The 14,831-nt window shown below is 38.5% G+C and overlaps 1 protein-coding gene across 1 annotated transcript in view; it reads right to left on the minus strand.

The window, feature by feature from the left end:
* The window catches only part of LOC147659338 (SLAM family member 9-like), a gene marked incomplete at its 3' end in the record, with an annotated part of 359,657 nt that extends 349,124 nt beyond the window's left edge, over positions 1–10,533 (minus strand). The window contains exon 1 of the mRNA XM_086951833.1: positions 10,450–10,533. Coding sequence (XP_086807959.1) covers positions 10,450–10,507 — 58 coding nt within the window. The remainder of the gene's footprint in view (positions 1–10,449) is intronic.
* Between the last annotated feature and the right edge of the window lie 4,298 nt (positions 10,534–14,831).

Consider the following 14,831-nt stretch of genomic DNA (forward strand, 5'->3'; position numbering starts at 1 on the left):
ATTTTATTCCATAGAATTGTTAGTCTACCAACAATGAATGACTGGACCCGACAATTGCAACTCTGTTCATGTGATAATTTGTCAGAGCAATCCACTAACTGTTTTGCAAATTCTACAGTGAACTGAGAAAGGTGTAGATTGTTCCTATTCTAAAATGTTTTAGGATTAGACAATGCAGGCCAGCTTTCATTGCTTTGCAATTCCTAGATAATGCACATATCATTTGGAAGATAGCAATGTTTTTAGAGCACGTTGTTAACCACAGGAAAAGGATGGGAACTCATGTCTAAAGGTCATATGGTAGCAAAATGGGATTGATGCTGCTTTGATGAATTTAAGTATTTTTATGACTCCAGATTCCTAATACTATTTCTTTTTGATAGTTTATGTTGTTTTTAAGTGATTTTGGCCTTAATGTATAATCATTTTAACCAGTAATGTATATGTATAAAGCTTTTCTTTTTTTTAACTATATACATGTTTTTAATTTGTGTTTTTATGATTATATGAAATAGCAATCAAATAAAGCTGTACTTGACTTGACTAAGTGAAGTAATTATGTCCCTTGGGTTTGATCATGAGCAACCCACTCTGATGTGATTAAATAATGTTTTACGGTAGATTGGGACTTTTGATTATTAGCGGGGGTTCTATCTGATTGGGTGTTCTTAGCCAATGGATATAACTCATGTTTGCTCATTAGAGAAGCAAAGCTAGGTGCCCCTGACTTATTTAACCTGTTCCGTGCTCCCGTTGCCAACGAGCACTCCCTCCCTGGTGCCGCGAACGACCGTTGGCCAACGCAGCCCCGTCCACCTTTTAAAACGCCCACAATTAAGGCTTTAAGAAGCTTTAGATTATTTCTAATGTTCCAGTGTCACCTAGGGCATGTTTTACGGTCTTGCTCTGCAGTGTTGAATGAACTTGAACAGTGCACATTATTTTGCTTGGGAACTCCAGTTTAGTGTTAATGCAATGGAGCCGGTCTAGTTCCTGGGTAAAAGTATTAGTAGGGGAGTTCTGAGGTGGTTGCGAATGACTATGCTCTGAGTTATATTTAACCAGGTTTTGTAGTTCCAAGACCGAGGGTGTACTAGTGAAATCAAAACCTGTCTGTTGAAGAGTTGTAACTGCCATCTGTTGCTTGGGGTTCTCAGTAAGTTCACATTTTGAGTTGCTTACGCTTTGCTTCGAGCCCTCATGGTCTGCAAGTGGAATTATGGGTTCAGGTAGACCTGGTCGCATATATAGATGTAGATATAGTATAGGACTGTCTAATTCTGGGTTTTTAAACAAAATGTAAAGTTGTTTTTGTCAGTGCAATGTAAATGGAACTAAACATTAAAAATATTTAGTTCGATCATTACTTTCATTTGAGTCTCTTACAAATATTAGAGTTTAATCTTGACAATTAAAAACCTATATATTTAATAAAAATATTTATTTTATAATATAATTGTAATATTTTAAACTTATTAATATGAATATATATGGGTGTGTTAATATATATATATATATATATGTAACAATACATTTTAAATACTAATAAAATAATATATATTGTAAAATAAATATTTGTAAAAATTATGTTACACTATATAGCCACTCTGCACTTATAGTTAGATTTTTGCCCCTTATTCATTGTGTGCCTGCTTGAAGAATCTCTGCAAAACTTTGCAGAACAATTGCACCCGTTACATTGGAGGAGGACTGAGAATTCTGTTGGCGTTTGGTCAAAGGGGTGCGAAGAAAAAGGGGGAGGGCCAAAACACACTTGCACTCTAATGCATTTTACATAGACTTTTGTATACAAAGTAACTCAAAAACAACCAGTCTGATTTTGTTTAAACTTGCAGGATTAAAAATGATGATGTGTAGATGCCCCCTTTTGTGGTTGCAACTTAAAAGGGTAAGTATTTTTACAGTTATGAGCATTTTTATTTCTTATTTTAATCAAAGATATGTTTTTTAGACCAATGGCCTTTAAACAACATATCATTTAAATATGATAGCAAATACATATATAATGATACATTTCATCTAATAAAACCATAAGAATTACCCATGTAAAATATCTTTTCTAATAAAATCTGCAGGTAATCCTGTAAAATACATCCATACTCCCACTAATTCTCCATAAACACTGCACTGGCTGCCCTCATGAGTTTTCCAAATGCTATGTCTAGAAAGTGCATATCAGTTAAAAGTTCTGCAGCATGCCCATGAGTCAATATTCCATATTTCAGGAATATTGGGCGTAACCACTGTCTCTGCTGTTGTTTGATTTTTAGGCACTACAACAAAATATGCAACATATCACATTTAGTATTCAACCCACAAGAACAATTCCCCCTATACCAATTATTTTTGCTTTTACCATATTACTTACTTTGTGAGGTTTGAGTCCTAGTCTTCCTCTCAACACTTCAGTTCTTAGAAGCTGGTTTGGTAGGGTATCCACAACCTCATAACTCACTTTATTCCGCCATGCATTTAACATAAAATGCACTGACTTTTTCTCTCTTAGGTATTGATAGTCACTTTTGTTGGACAGTTCTTGGCCTAGCTTACTCTTGGAGATTTCTATTTGTAAGGTCTGTGGGAGAAGCATTACTTTCATATCTGTGCAAATCGCAACCAGGTTGGCCCTAACCTTTCTTGCCCATTTTAATTCACTTTGCACAATTTCATTCTTGCACCACTGAGAAATTTTCTGTCCATTCTCCCCACTCAATTTTCCCCAGAATCTTATTAGAGCTTTTGCAGCCAACATATTCCATGAAATCATGCCAGTTTCTAGTCTTAGTGCTTGGCTCATGACTGAACTGGGAAGTGACAGTATATACTTCAGGCATTTCCCCTCCTCTGCATCCCACCTGTTTTTACCACAAATATATAACAACTCAGCTCTGTATTGGAGTTGCGGGGGGATCATTGCTTCATAGGCTTTTAGGACTGGTCTACACTGACATTTCTCCAAAGGCCTTATTACGTTTTTTCCAGTCCACTCACAAAGGCAATAGCCCTGGTCTTTGAAGCCTCTAGGTGAATTTTCCATTTCAATGACCGCTCAAACTAGACTCCAAGATACTTATATCCATTTACTAATTCAATTGTCTCTCCGAGCCTAGGTGCCAATTACATTTGCTTTTAGTATTTCCAAAGCAAAGGATCCTAGTTTTATCCATATTTACCAGGGGTTTTTTCCACCCACAGTAATTCTCAAATGTATCTAGTTTCCTTTGAAGGCCTTTTTTCTATCTGGTCTAAAATCACAAGATCGTCTGAATACAGGAGGCATGCCACATTGTTACCATTCATCTTAGGACTGAATCCATTTGCGGCAGCTAAGGTCACAGACAGATCGGTAATAAATAAAGAGAAAATTAAAGAGGCTAATACACACCCCTGTCTTAACCCATTATTCACAATGTAACAAATAATCAATCTTAAGAGGTCTTTTGAGATATCTAAATTTCCCAATGCCTCCATTATGCAGTTTCTATCTACAAGATCAAAAGCTGCATGGAAGTCTATGAAGCAGCAAAATAGGCTCCCCCTCTGCTCCACAGACGTACATGCGATAGACCAGAGCGAGAAACAGTGGTCAATTGTCTAGTGCCATTCCTTAAAGCCCCCCTGTTCAGGTGGTACTATAGCGTTAAGATCTGCCTAATCTTTTAACATTCCCAGTATTATTTTAGCAAAAAATGTTTTGGCTACATCCAGGAAGTTTATCAGCCTATAAATTTTGGGGCTATTTATATCTCCCTTTTTCGGTAGCGGCCTGATAATTGCCCCTCTCCACTTTTCAAGTATAATCCTTGTATCCAAAATTCAATTAAACAACCCATACAATAACTCCGCCCACCAATCCGGGTGAGTTTTTATAAATATTGCTGGATATTATCTGGTCCAGTAGCTCGAGTAAGGCTTAATCTTGCAATAATATTTCTAATGTTTCTTATTGCAAACACAACCCTTATATCCTCACCCACTTTCTCCCAAGAGATTACTGGTTTCCCCACCATCTCCACTTCTTTACCATATATCTCCTCCAGATGACAAGCATTTTAAACATTTAAATTTAAACTCTGTTGACGCTGTAGTTTTCAGGCAGTTTCGAGGTGGTACCACAGCACACAGCAATGACAAGTCATTATCTGATTGGATAATGGCTGTCTTCACCAAAACTAGAGGCAGCCATGCTGTTTTAAGTTCACGTTGCCAGTATTCTAGCTTAGGGCCATAACTATAGGTAAGTATTGGAATTCACATTTTTTCCTTAATTTAAGTGGTAATAGGTAGGGAAATATAATTCAAAGTTTCTATATATTTGAAAAAAATATTATGGTGTACTGAGGTACTGCCTAGGTAGTATCTCAGTACCTTAAATAAAGAACACATTAAAAAAATAGACCAAACACTGTAATAAACACTATTTCACAAATATAGTGTACTGCAGTTTCTTTAATTTTTTTACATATTTTATTATGTCAAAAAAGTCTTTGCATTACCGCAGAAAAACCTAAAATTACTGCTTTATATTAAAAAATAACAAAAAAGGTACATTTTATTTAGAAAATATGGTACGTGCTAGGTACTACAGCGATACTGCATGGTTAAATACATATTTTGAAAATTACTAAAAAAATTTCCATACCTATTTCTACTTAAAAATATGTCAATAGGTTGGGAACAACAACAAAACCTGCTACTTACTTATATTTAAGACCATAAGTTACAACAATCCAAAAGTCTACTAAAAAGATTATGGCATCCTTTAAAATTTGTAAAGGCAGACTTTAGCCAATTATATTCTGGCTTCTGATTGCTCTGTACCACTGTATACGGCTAACTTACAGCGGTATACCATGGCACAATATATCAATAGGGGACCAATTTGGCATTTTATTGTTTAACCTTGCATTAAACATATTGTCGCAAGGGCAAAACAATACTTAAGGAACATCTACCAAAGTACGGAAATCCACCATTTGTCACCCTGCTTTGCTTTGTACACATACAGAAACTCAATGCAGCGTAAGTGGCTGACTTGCGGTACTCTGCACACTATAATCTACAGTCCTCCAAAATGTAAAGTACATCCATACCCTACTACACTGTATGCAAATATACTATGCATCACTCAAATCTACACTATTCCACTGTACGCAACTCCATGGTATGCCACACACTCCTCTATATGGTATTCCACTCTATACTATTCCGCTACATCCCACTCCACTCTTCAACACTCCATTCTACAGTAATCCACTATATGTCACTCCACTCTACAACACTCTACTCTATGCTATTTCACTCTATGGCACCCCAATACACATGACTTCACTGTACGCCATACTACATTAAATATAACTTGCTACTCTAACATGCACTGTGTTCTGAAAAATGATCTCTAATGAGATGTCATAAGTTTAGTTATGAAAGCTTTGATTTGAAATTGTGTAAGTGATGTCACATGCAAGGGTATAACCAGTAAATTTAGAAAGTGTGAGTTATAGTTAATGTAGTATGAGGAGTGGGGTGAGAACACTGTATACAAGGTGCACAACTCCTAGAAATTTAAAGATAGTGTGTAAATTCTAAATTTAAGTTATAAATATAACTTTGTAATTTCTAAGGCACCCCAATACACATGACTCCACTGTACTATTTTCACTGCAGTCTACATAACAATAGGGAAAGTGTTGGACTTCAAGGGGTAACATTTACTATTCCCACTCCAGTCTGTGCAACAGTAGGGAAAGCACTGGGTTCTGAAGGGGTAAAACTTACTATTTGCTCTCCAGTCTGTGCAACAGTAGGGGAAAGTGTTGGATTTCGGCGGTTTGATATTTATTAGTCCTACTTCAAACAGTGCAACAGTAGGATAGTTTGAACTACTAAGACGTTCATTTTTCTATTTCTACTGCAGTCTAAACAAGAGTAGGGAAAATAATTCACTTCAAACACATTACATTTAGGAGTAACCCCATGAAGGTAGACAAAATAACAAACTCTTAATCAATAAAAATATTAGTTTACTTAAAATATATATATGTATCTTTTTAAAAACTTTAAACAATTAATCAATATACATAAACATTATTTGATAAAATATTAATTATCAATTAATAGATCATTGTTATCCCATTATTAATTAATTTTCACCCTGTACCCCTACACACCTAGAAGTTTGCACCAAAACTGTCACTAAAACAATGACTCCATAACTTAAATATTTTAAATAAATTAAATAATGAATTAACAATTCATAAGGAATTGTCAATTCATTATTATATAATTAACTTCCCACATTAGACCCCCACATACCTTGCATCCTGCACCCAAAGAAAAATTGTTAAATAAGCATTCCTCAATGTAAATATTTAAAATTCAATTCAATATTTATTTTGCAAGTAATAATTAATAGTGAACTATTTGTTACTTAATTAACTCCTCACCATAGACCCCTACAAACTTAGCATCCCCCAACTAAAATATAAGTAAAATAAATCAGTATTTCAGATTACAAATCAATTAAAAAAAGTAACAGTTAAGATAATAGACTATTTTCCTTTAAATATAGAAACTAAAATACCTAAATTACACACCAGAGTCCTGATGGCATTCATGAAATAAAATAAGAAAAATTATCACAGTTGTACACTTTGGTTGTTGCAATAATCAGTCTAATTTGCGACTGATGATGAGCAGGTTAAATATTCTGCCATGTTTTCTACATATGTGCATTTAGTTTCTCCACAATTCACTCATAGCTGTTTCATTCTTAATAGTCCTCTTTTTATAATAATAGTAAATGGAGGTACTCCCATAGTGTTTGCTGAACTTCAATGAATGTAGTCCTATTTCTACTTCTATTCCAATTGCCAGACACAGATAATGCAAGTAAAACTTCCTGAGGTCGTGGGTCACAAGGACTGTAGATAAAGCGGTTTGATCACAGGAATGGTTCAGATACAATAGCGTCCACTTTCTCTTTCTCAAAAGATCCAGTATTGCAATCACGGAATGCCAGGAGAAGGTGATCACTCAGTTAGTGCAGGTATTTGCACAGCAGACCACTGCAGCAGTGTTATGATGACAGGAGAACATTCCCTGTGTCCCAGTAGCAGTGGACATTCCTTGCAGGGATGCATGAATGGTGCACAGAGTGAGCAACTCTGCAAGGGGCGGCTGTGCAAATTGCCCAGTTGCATACATTATGAATTACAAAAATTGCCACCAAAACGGTGTTGATGTCTGCATAACATGGGATAACAGTGAAAAGGGGAGATGGCTATTCAAACAGTCCTTCTTGTCGTTTTGCTCACAAAAAACTGTTGGTGCCCATTAACAGGCGACTCTCTGGGATTGACTTTTTCAAAGTATTATGCCTGCACGATGATATTTGTTGGCCTAGTAGCCACTTTTAAAAAGGTACACACATAGTGCAAGTAGAAATTGAGGGTTATATTTATCATGCGCTGCGTGAAATGGAGAGGGAAGGAATGCACCATACCTTCTTGTCCTGGCGCACTCAGTGCAGCCTAGCACAAATGTTGACACCCATACGCCATGGTATAGGAGTGCCTGCATTATAGGCAGGATTGCTTTCATGCAGGAAGGGACACCGGTTCTGCTGGCTCAATGGACTAATGCATCCATTGCAGGGGCCTGTGTTCGACCTCATGGTCACAGGTTCAATTCCCGGCGGGTCTACTCAGCCTTTCATCCATCTGAGGTCGATAAAATGAGTACCATTGAGTTGGGTAACAATGAACATCTGTTATTCAGCGCCAAGAGACCTCTGGGTGAACTTGCACTCTACAAATACACATGTTATGTTATGTTACTGCACAAAAACTGCCCTTAGGGGTAATTTTCTCTTTCTAAGTGCAGCACACTCAAGAAACAACAAGGAGAAATACATATATCTCTCCCCTTTGAACCTCTGGTGGGAAGGAGAAAAATTCTGATGCAGTCCCAGGTTTAACACTGCTGGCAAAGGTGTGAATGCAGAATGTATGACATTACAACGCATACATTTACAATGTATACACTTACAACGCAGTTTTTACATTGCAACATCCACTACGACGCATTCAATTACATCGCATGACACTACATCACATTTTAAAAAACTACCTTAATAACGCATTCCATTACATTGCATACTACCTTTACAATGCATACCATTACATTGCATTTAAGGTTAGCATTAGATAGTATGGGAGTAAAAATTACTATTCTAACTGCAGGGGGTGCAACAGTAGGGTAAACGTTGGATAATGTAGGGGTTAAAAATTACTATTCTAACTCCAATGGTATGTGTGGTAATGGCATGCGTTGTAATGCCTGCATTGTAGTGACATGCGATGTGGTGTCATCCGTTGTAATGGTATGCGTTGTAACACCTGCGTTGTAGTGTCATGCATTGTAAAGGATGTTGCGATTTAATGCCTGCGTTGTAAGTGTAGTGCGATGTAATGGTTGCGTTGTAAAGGTTGTTGCCCGTGAATGCACCAGAATGCATTAGTGGATGCATGGGAACACCCACACTCGATCCATGTTACCCCACCACCGTGCAATGTAACGCAAGGCAGATACTTGTGTTGCACCGGATTTACTAAGCCACACAGTGCCACTCAGGGTGACCTTGCTAGGATTCGTAAACCTCGTTCTAGGTTCTGCACACCCTACGTCACCTTGTGTGGTGCAAATTGACACAAAACAATTATTAATCTGCCATTAAGGCTTTTATCAGGAAGAAATGTACAGCATTCAACCCCAGCAGGCACAGCTCCTTTTCTGCATCACCCACAATGTTCTAGATCTCAATGACTCACTTGTACACAAGGGATACTAGAACACAACAGTTTTTGCATGCTTTTGGCCCTAAATTATTCACTATATTTAGGAGTAGCTTTGATGATTCACAAAACCCATTAAAGTAGACAAATGCTACATTTGACGTGTTATTTTTTGTTTGCAAAAAAAATGATGAAAAAACATAAGAAAATTATACATTTAAGATGAAACTAAACAGAACTACCTTCATTATCTTTATACTAAGAGCATTAGGATAGTTGTTGAATTTTCTTTTAAATTAATTTTGAAGTGAAAACGTCCTTCTCCCATCAAGAGCAAAATCTAATTTTGCGAAAAAAAGATTAATAAGCATAGTTTTTCATTTATAAAATATAAATGTGAAAGTTGGTTAGAACTATACATATGAATATTGCTGCATAAGAACTTCGATTGCTACCTTTATGGGGCTGTCAATATCTGAAACTTTTTGCACAAGTACAATCAACAACAAAACTTTATTCGGCTATAAGCCATAAAAGCCAAAGCCAAATAAAATACATGCAAAGATGAATACATCGATAAAATTAGATCAGAAAAATGCAAAAGCACAGTACTAGAGGAACATTCCAAAATCAACCAGCCTGGGGAAATATCATAAAGTGTCATGTGCATAAGGCAAAAAGAATATCATCACATCTCACAATTTCGAAAACGGAGCGTCGTAAAATGTCATGTGCAAGGCCAGTAAGAAGTAGCGGCGAGGCACAATCAAGGACGCTCAACATATGAGCAATTCCAGTGGCGTCAGAGTTCCTGTGCTTAAGAACATACTGAATTTAGCTTACACTATTCAGACAAACACTTAAAGATGCAAGTGATTGGAAATGATGCATGGCTATTGCATCATCTCTGATATTAATATCCCTGAAAAGTGGTAATATTTTTTTTTCACTAAAAGAGTTGTACAATTTACAGAACAACATTAAGTGCAAGGCAGATGGTGCAGACAAATTATCAAATGAACGTAAGACGAGAGTCATGGGGTTTCTGACAGGATCAGGAAGATCCGTCTTCGCCTGCCATCGCCTGGAGGAGCCTGGGCTGGGCCACCACATTTTCATCTGCTGCACAAGGTACTGAGTGGCATTTTATCAAGAAACAGCGCTATAATTATCGCCGCTTTAGCGTCAGAAAACTGCAGCTATAGCTGCAATATTGAGCTTGATAATATGCCTTTGTGAATTCCCATAGAAGCCCATGTTCTGGTATGAACATGGGCTTCTATTGGAATTCTCAAGGGCATATTATCAAGCCCATTATGGCCGCTTTAGCTGCAGTTTCCTGCCACTAAAGCAGCGTTAATTTTAACGCCGTTCTTGATAATATGCACCCGAGTACGATATTTCTTCTAATTTCCCCAAGTTATTGTGACCGCTGCCTTCTTGAAAAAAAAAACAAGGAACATACCTGCTCAGCTCAAGGCAGATACAACAGGAAAGCTGAGAGCCTTATTTAATGTTGTCTGTTCAAAGTGAGTACAACAACAACAAAAAACGTGCTCCCAATGTTCTCTTTGTCTCACACTGAGCTCACAACACGATAACTTCATTCACAGAAAAGAGTAAGAGTACGTACCACATCCCAGCCAAAGTATCCAACTCCAAAGAAAAGCTTTGCGTTTTTCCAAAAACATTCTGTTCAAATACAAAGACGTGTTTCTTGTAGAGGAAACAGTTAGAGATACAAACGCAAGGCAGTTATCATTAGTCATAAGAGAGGAAGTGGTCAATGTCGTCACGAAACCTGTCAGAGTGAGCCATAGCTGGATACAAAAAAATGGAACACACAAAAAAATAACTAAAGAGATGATGGACGGAGCGCTGAAACTTTTCAGACACTCAACCACAGTCACATATGCTGATTGAATCCATCATGGTTCTTTAGCTCAGTTTGCCACCCCAGTTCAGACACAGCTATATGCAAATTAGCATTGATCCTGTGCCTCATGGGGACAGTCCAGCCCGAAATGCCAAGCTGTGTCTTACCTGGACAGGAAATAAGCATCTTGGGACCGGTTTCTGGCTAACAGCCGTCATCAGCCAGGCTAGCTTGAATCCAGTGGCAAAGTGAGCAAAGGACTCCCGCCTGGGCATACCTTTCCAAATTAGGGCGAACAAAGCAAACAAAAATTAACATGGTACTAGGATGCTTGTTTCCAGTGCAGGGAGGACCTGTCCTGGCAGTTCGGGCTGGACAGTTCCCATTGAGTGCAGGGTCAAGAATGATTTGCATATGGCTGGATGCAAACTGGAATGGCATGGTGAGCAAAAAAATGATAGATATAGGCCCAGATGTCTGTAATGGGGTAAATGTATGACAGTGTTCTGCATTCTGTCCATCAATTGTGCTTTTTGCATTTGTCACCCTGAGTGGAACAGGTATGCTCAGACGTGAGTCCCGTGCTCTCCAAGCCACTGAAGTCAAGCTATCCTGGCTGATGAGGGCTGAAAGCCTGAAACCGGTACTAGGATGCTTGTTTCCAGTCCAGGGAGGAACTGGCTTGGCAGTTCGGGCTGGACTATTCCCATTGGGCGCAGGGTCAAGACTGATTTACATATGGCTGGGTCCAAACTAGAATGGGATGGTGAGCAAAAAAATGATGGATATAGGCCAAGATCTCTGTACTGGGGTGAATGTATAACATTGTTCTGCATTCTGTACATCAATTGATCTTTTTTCTGGATCACTGACATAATATCGACGAGCACAATATTGAGTTACCAAAATATCGGCGATATAATATCGACTACAAATATATCGACATCCAATACTTAATTAAGAACCTACAAAAATATCGACTACAAAATATCGAGTTAATTAATTATCGAAAACACTAATATCGAAAGACAAAATATAGAATAACCGAATATCGTATTGTCGAAAAATAAACAGTACACAACAAAAATATCGAAACCAAATATATAGATGACACTAATATCGAAAAAAAGGAATATCGACACTATAAAATGTACCTAAAACATTTTAAATACAATACAACTATATATTTAAAATACAGAATACACTCCACAATACATATAAAATAAAGAATAAACATTTTTTTAAACACATTAAAAAAATAAAACATTTTAGCCACATATAATCCAAACAGTGCAGTGAAATAATAAATAAATACAATACTTTTAACATATATTCGCAAATTATAATTACATATATTTAAAATAGAACAAAATACAAACCAGGTTCACTGCAGCAGTCTCAAAAAAATAGCATTTCCACAACAACAAACATAGCAATTAAATTTTAAAAAATTCAAACAAACCAATAAAAAGGTCCCATTCTTTTTTTTTTTTGTCCTCATATCCACCATGGTATAAGAAAGCAATTTAAAACAAGCAATAGTACAGCTGTCTCAGTGTTATACCTGGATGGGATCATATGAAGTGGGGGGACCACGCATCCCTCAGCTGTCTAGCTTAGTCTCATTCTTGGCTAACATTGGGAAAGCCTACAGCAGGGCCTGGGCCGGGCTACGACTGGATATCTGCTAGTTTATGGCACCATAGTAGTGTAATCATTGGACCCGGGGAAAAAAAAACCACGGATCTTTATTGTGCCCAAACAAGCATGTGCCAGAAAGCTCTTTTGCTTTGATTCCCTGGTCTGGCTAGGTCCATTTGTGCCGTCTGTAGACTGGATGTCAGACAGTCCCCGTGGGAAGGAGGTAGGGGGTCCTTCCACCTCCTGCAGATCTCCCTCCTTGCCAAGAGGACCGTATAAAACACTAGGCTTCTAGCTGCATTCTGTGATCCTGTCAGGATTCCAAAAATCACTAAAGGTAGATCAATGATAACTGGGAAACCCAACGATGCTGTAAGAGTCTTACCAATAGCTTCCCAAAATGCAGCAACCCGAGGGCAATCAAAAAACATGTGAATGTCTGAAGCTGCGAGCAGCCCACACCTTGCACATGCCACTGAATTTCCTATGGCAAATTTAGATAATCTCTGGGGAGAGTAATACGCCCTATGGAAGGTATAAAGATGGTTCCTGCGAAGCCATGAAGGCTTTACTAAACTCTTTAAGAGCTCAAATGAGGTGGACCAAAGTTCTTGTACATCTTGTCCAGTATTTAAGACACCCCACAGTTGTACTGGTAGCTTAAATTCCCCATCAGATTCCTCAAGTAGGAGTTTATACCATTGTGAGATCTCGTTTATAGTTGGGCCAATACTCACTAAGTTAGTTATTAATTGACTATACCCTCCAAGAGGGAACCTGTTTCTTTTTGAAGGTGGAATTTTATAAGCCTGTGTCAAACTGCTCATTTGTAGGTATTTGAACCTCGAAATGGCTGGACCTATTCTATTCTGTAAGTGCTCCCACGAAAGCAAGTCCCCCTCATAGAAGAGGTCCCTCCATACTTTAAGGCCTGCCTCTTTTAAAGGCATGGCTAGGATGTCTTCTAGCCAGGTTGGGCTTTCAGGTAACCCCCAAAGCGGTGTTTTATCACAAAAATACCCCTGTTTGATTGAGTTTGTTAGCTCGCACCACATTTTCGCCAATCCATATAGGACCTTCAATTTGATCTTTTTAAAGAATTTCGGGTTGCCAAATTTAAATAGGTACCCCGACTGGCTGAGACCTTCCCCATCCAACATGGCAGAAAACATTAAACCTACCCCATGGTCAGTAGGTCTTTTTAGGAGCATTCGAGTATGTGATAGCTGAAACGCCCAAGCGTATAGTTTTTAATCTGGGGCTGCTAAGCCCCCCTTCTCCCATCGCCTTCTAAGCTTCTTCTAGGCTATTCTTGGTAGTTTTTTGTTCCAGATAAAAGAAGTAATATCTGACTGTAATTTAGATATATAAGTCTGATCAAAATAAAGGGGAATGGTATTGAAAAGAAATGAGATTTTGGGCAGAATGGAAATTTTAATCAAATTAACTCTCCCAATCAAGGATAATTGAAGGTGAGACCATGACTGCATTAGCTTCCTACATTCTTTAGCAACTGCTGTGAGGTTTACTATAGCAAGTTTATTCAGATCCTTTATTATGTTTAAGCCCAAATAACGCATTGATTCACCCGCCTGTACTTCCAATGCACTCACATCATCGTTCCAAACCAACATCTCTGTCTTTGATGTATTGATCTGGTACCCTGATATCCGACCAAACCCCGAGCAATTTCAAATATTACAGGGAGAGCCGTAGTTACATCTGATGTGAGGATAAGCAGGTCATCGGCATATAGAGCTACCTTCCTCTCCCACCCTCTGTGACAAAAAGGACTGATGGCAACCTCTCTCCTCAGTTGTTGCGCGAGAGGCTCAATATAGAAGTCAAACAGTAGGGGGGGAGAGCGGGCAACCCTGCCGTGTCCCTCTAGTTATACAAAAAGGGTCTGACAGCTCCCCGTTGATCAATAGGCTCGCCACTGGGCTACCATACAGCAGACCAACTGCTCGACGGAATCCCTCCCCCACGCCGAACTTGGCCACGGCCCCCGACAGGTAAACCCAACTAAGGCTTGTCGAAGGCCTTAGTTGCGTCCAGCGTGAGAGCGGTCAAGGACAAGTTCTGTGACACCGCGATATCTATTGCCCCTATTAAGTCGTACGTCAATTCGTATAACTGTCGCCCCTTTACGAACACTTTTTGATCTGCATGAAGGACTGACGGGGCTACCAGGGCCAACCTAGCGGCCAATACTGTGGTGAAGATCTTATAGTCCATGTTTAAAATTGATATTGGCCTGTATGATTCACAGGCATCTTTAGGTTTCCCAGGTTTCAAAATAAGCGTAATTGATGCATTGTCACATGATGAAGGGGGGGTATAACCTTCAAGAAGAATCTGATTGAACAGCTTAGTGAGAAAGGGGGCTATCTCAGCCTCTAGAATTCTGTAGATTTCTGCAGGTAGCCCATCGGGCCCTGCAGCCTTTCCCTTCTTGCTTCTTTTTATGGCGGCCCTAACTTCTCCTTCAGTTATGG

The sequence above is a fragment of the Lissotriton vulgaris genome, unplaced genomic scaffold (assembly GCF_964263255.1).
Source record: "Lissotriton vulgaris unplaced genomic scaffold, aLisVul1.2 SCAFFOLD_1237, whole genome shotgun sequence".
Classification (NCBI taxonomy): Eukaryota; Metazoa; Chordata; class Amphibia; order Caudata; family Salamandridae; genus Lissotriton; species Lissotriton vulgaris.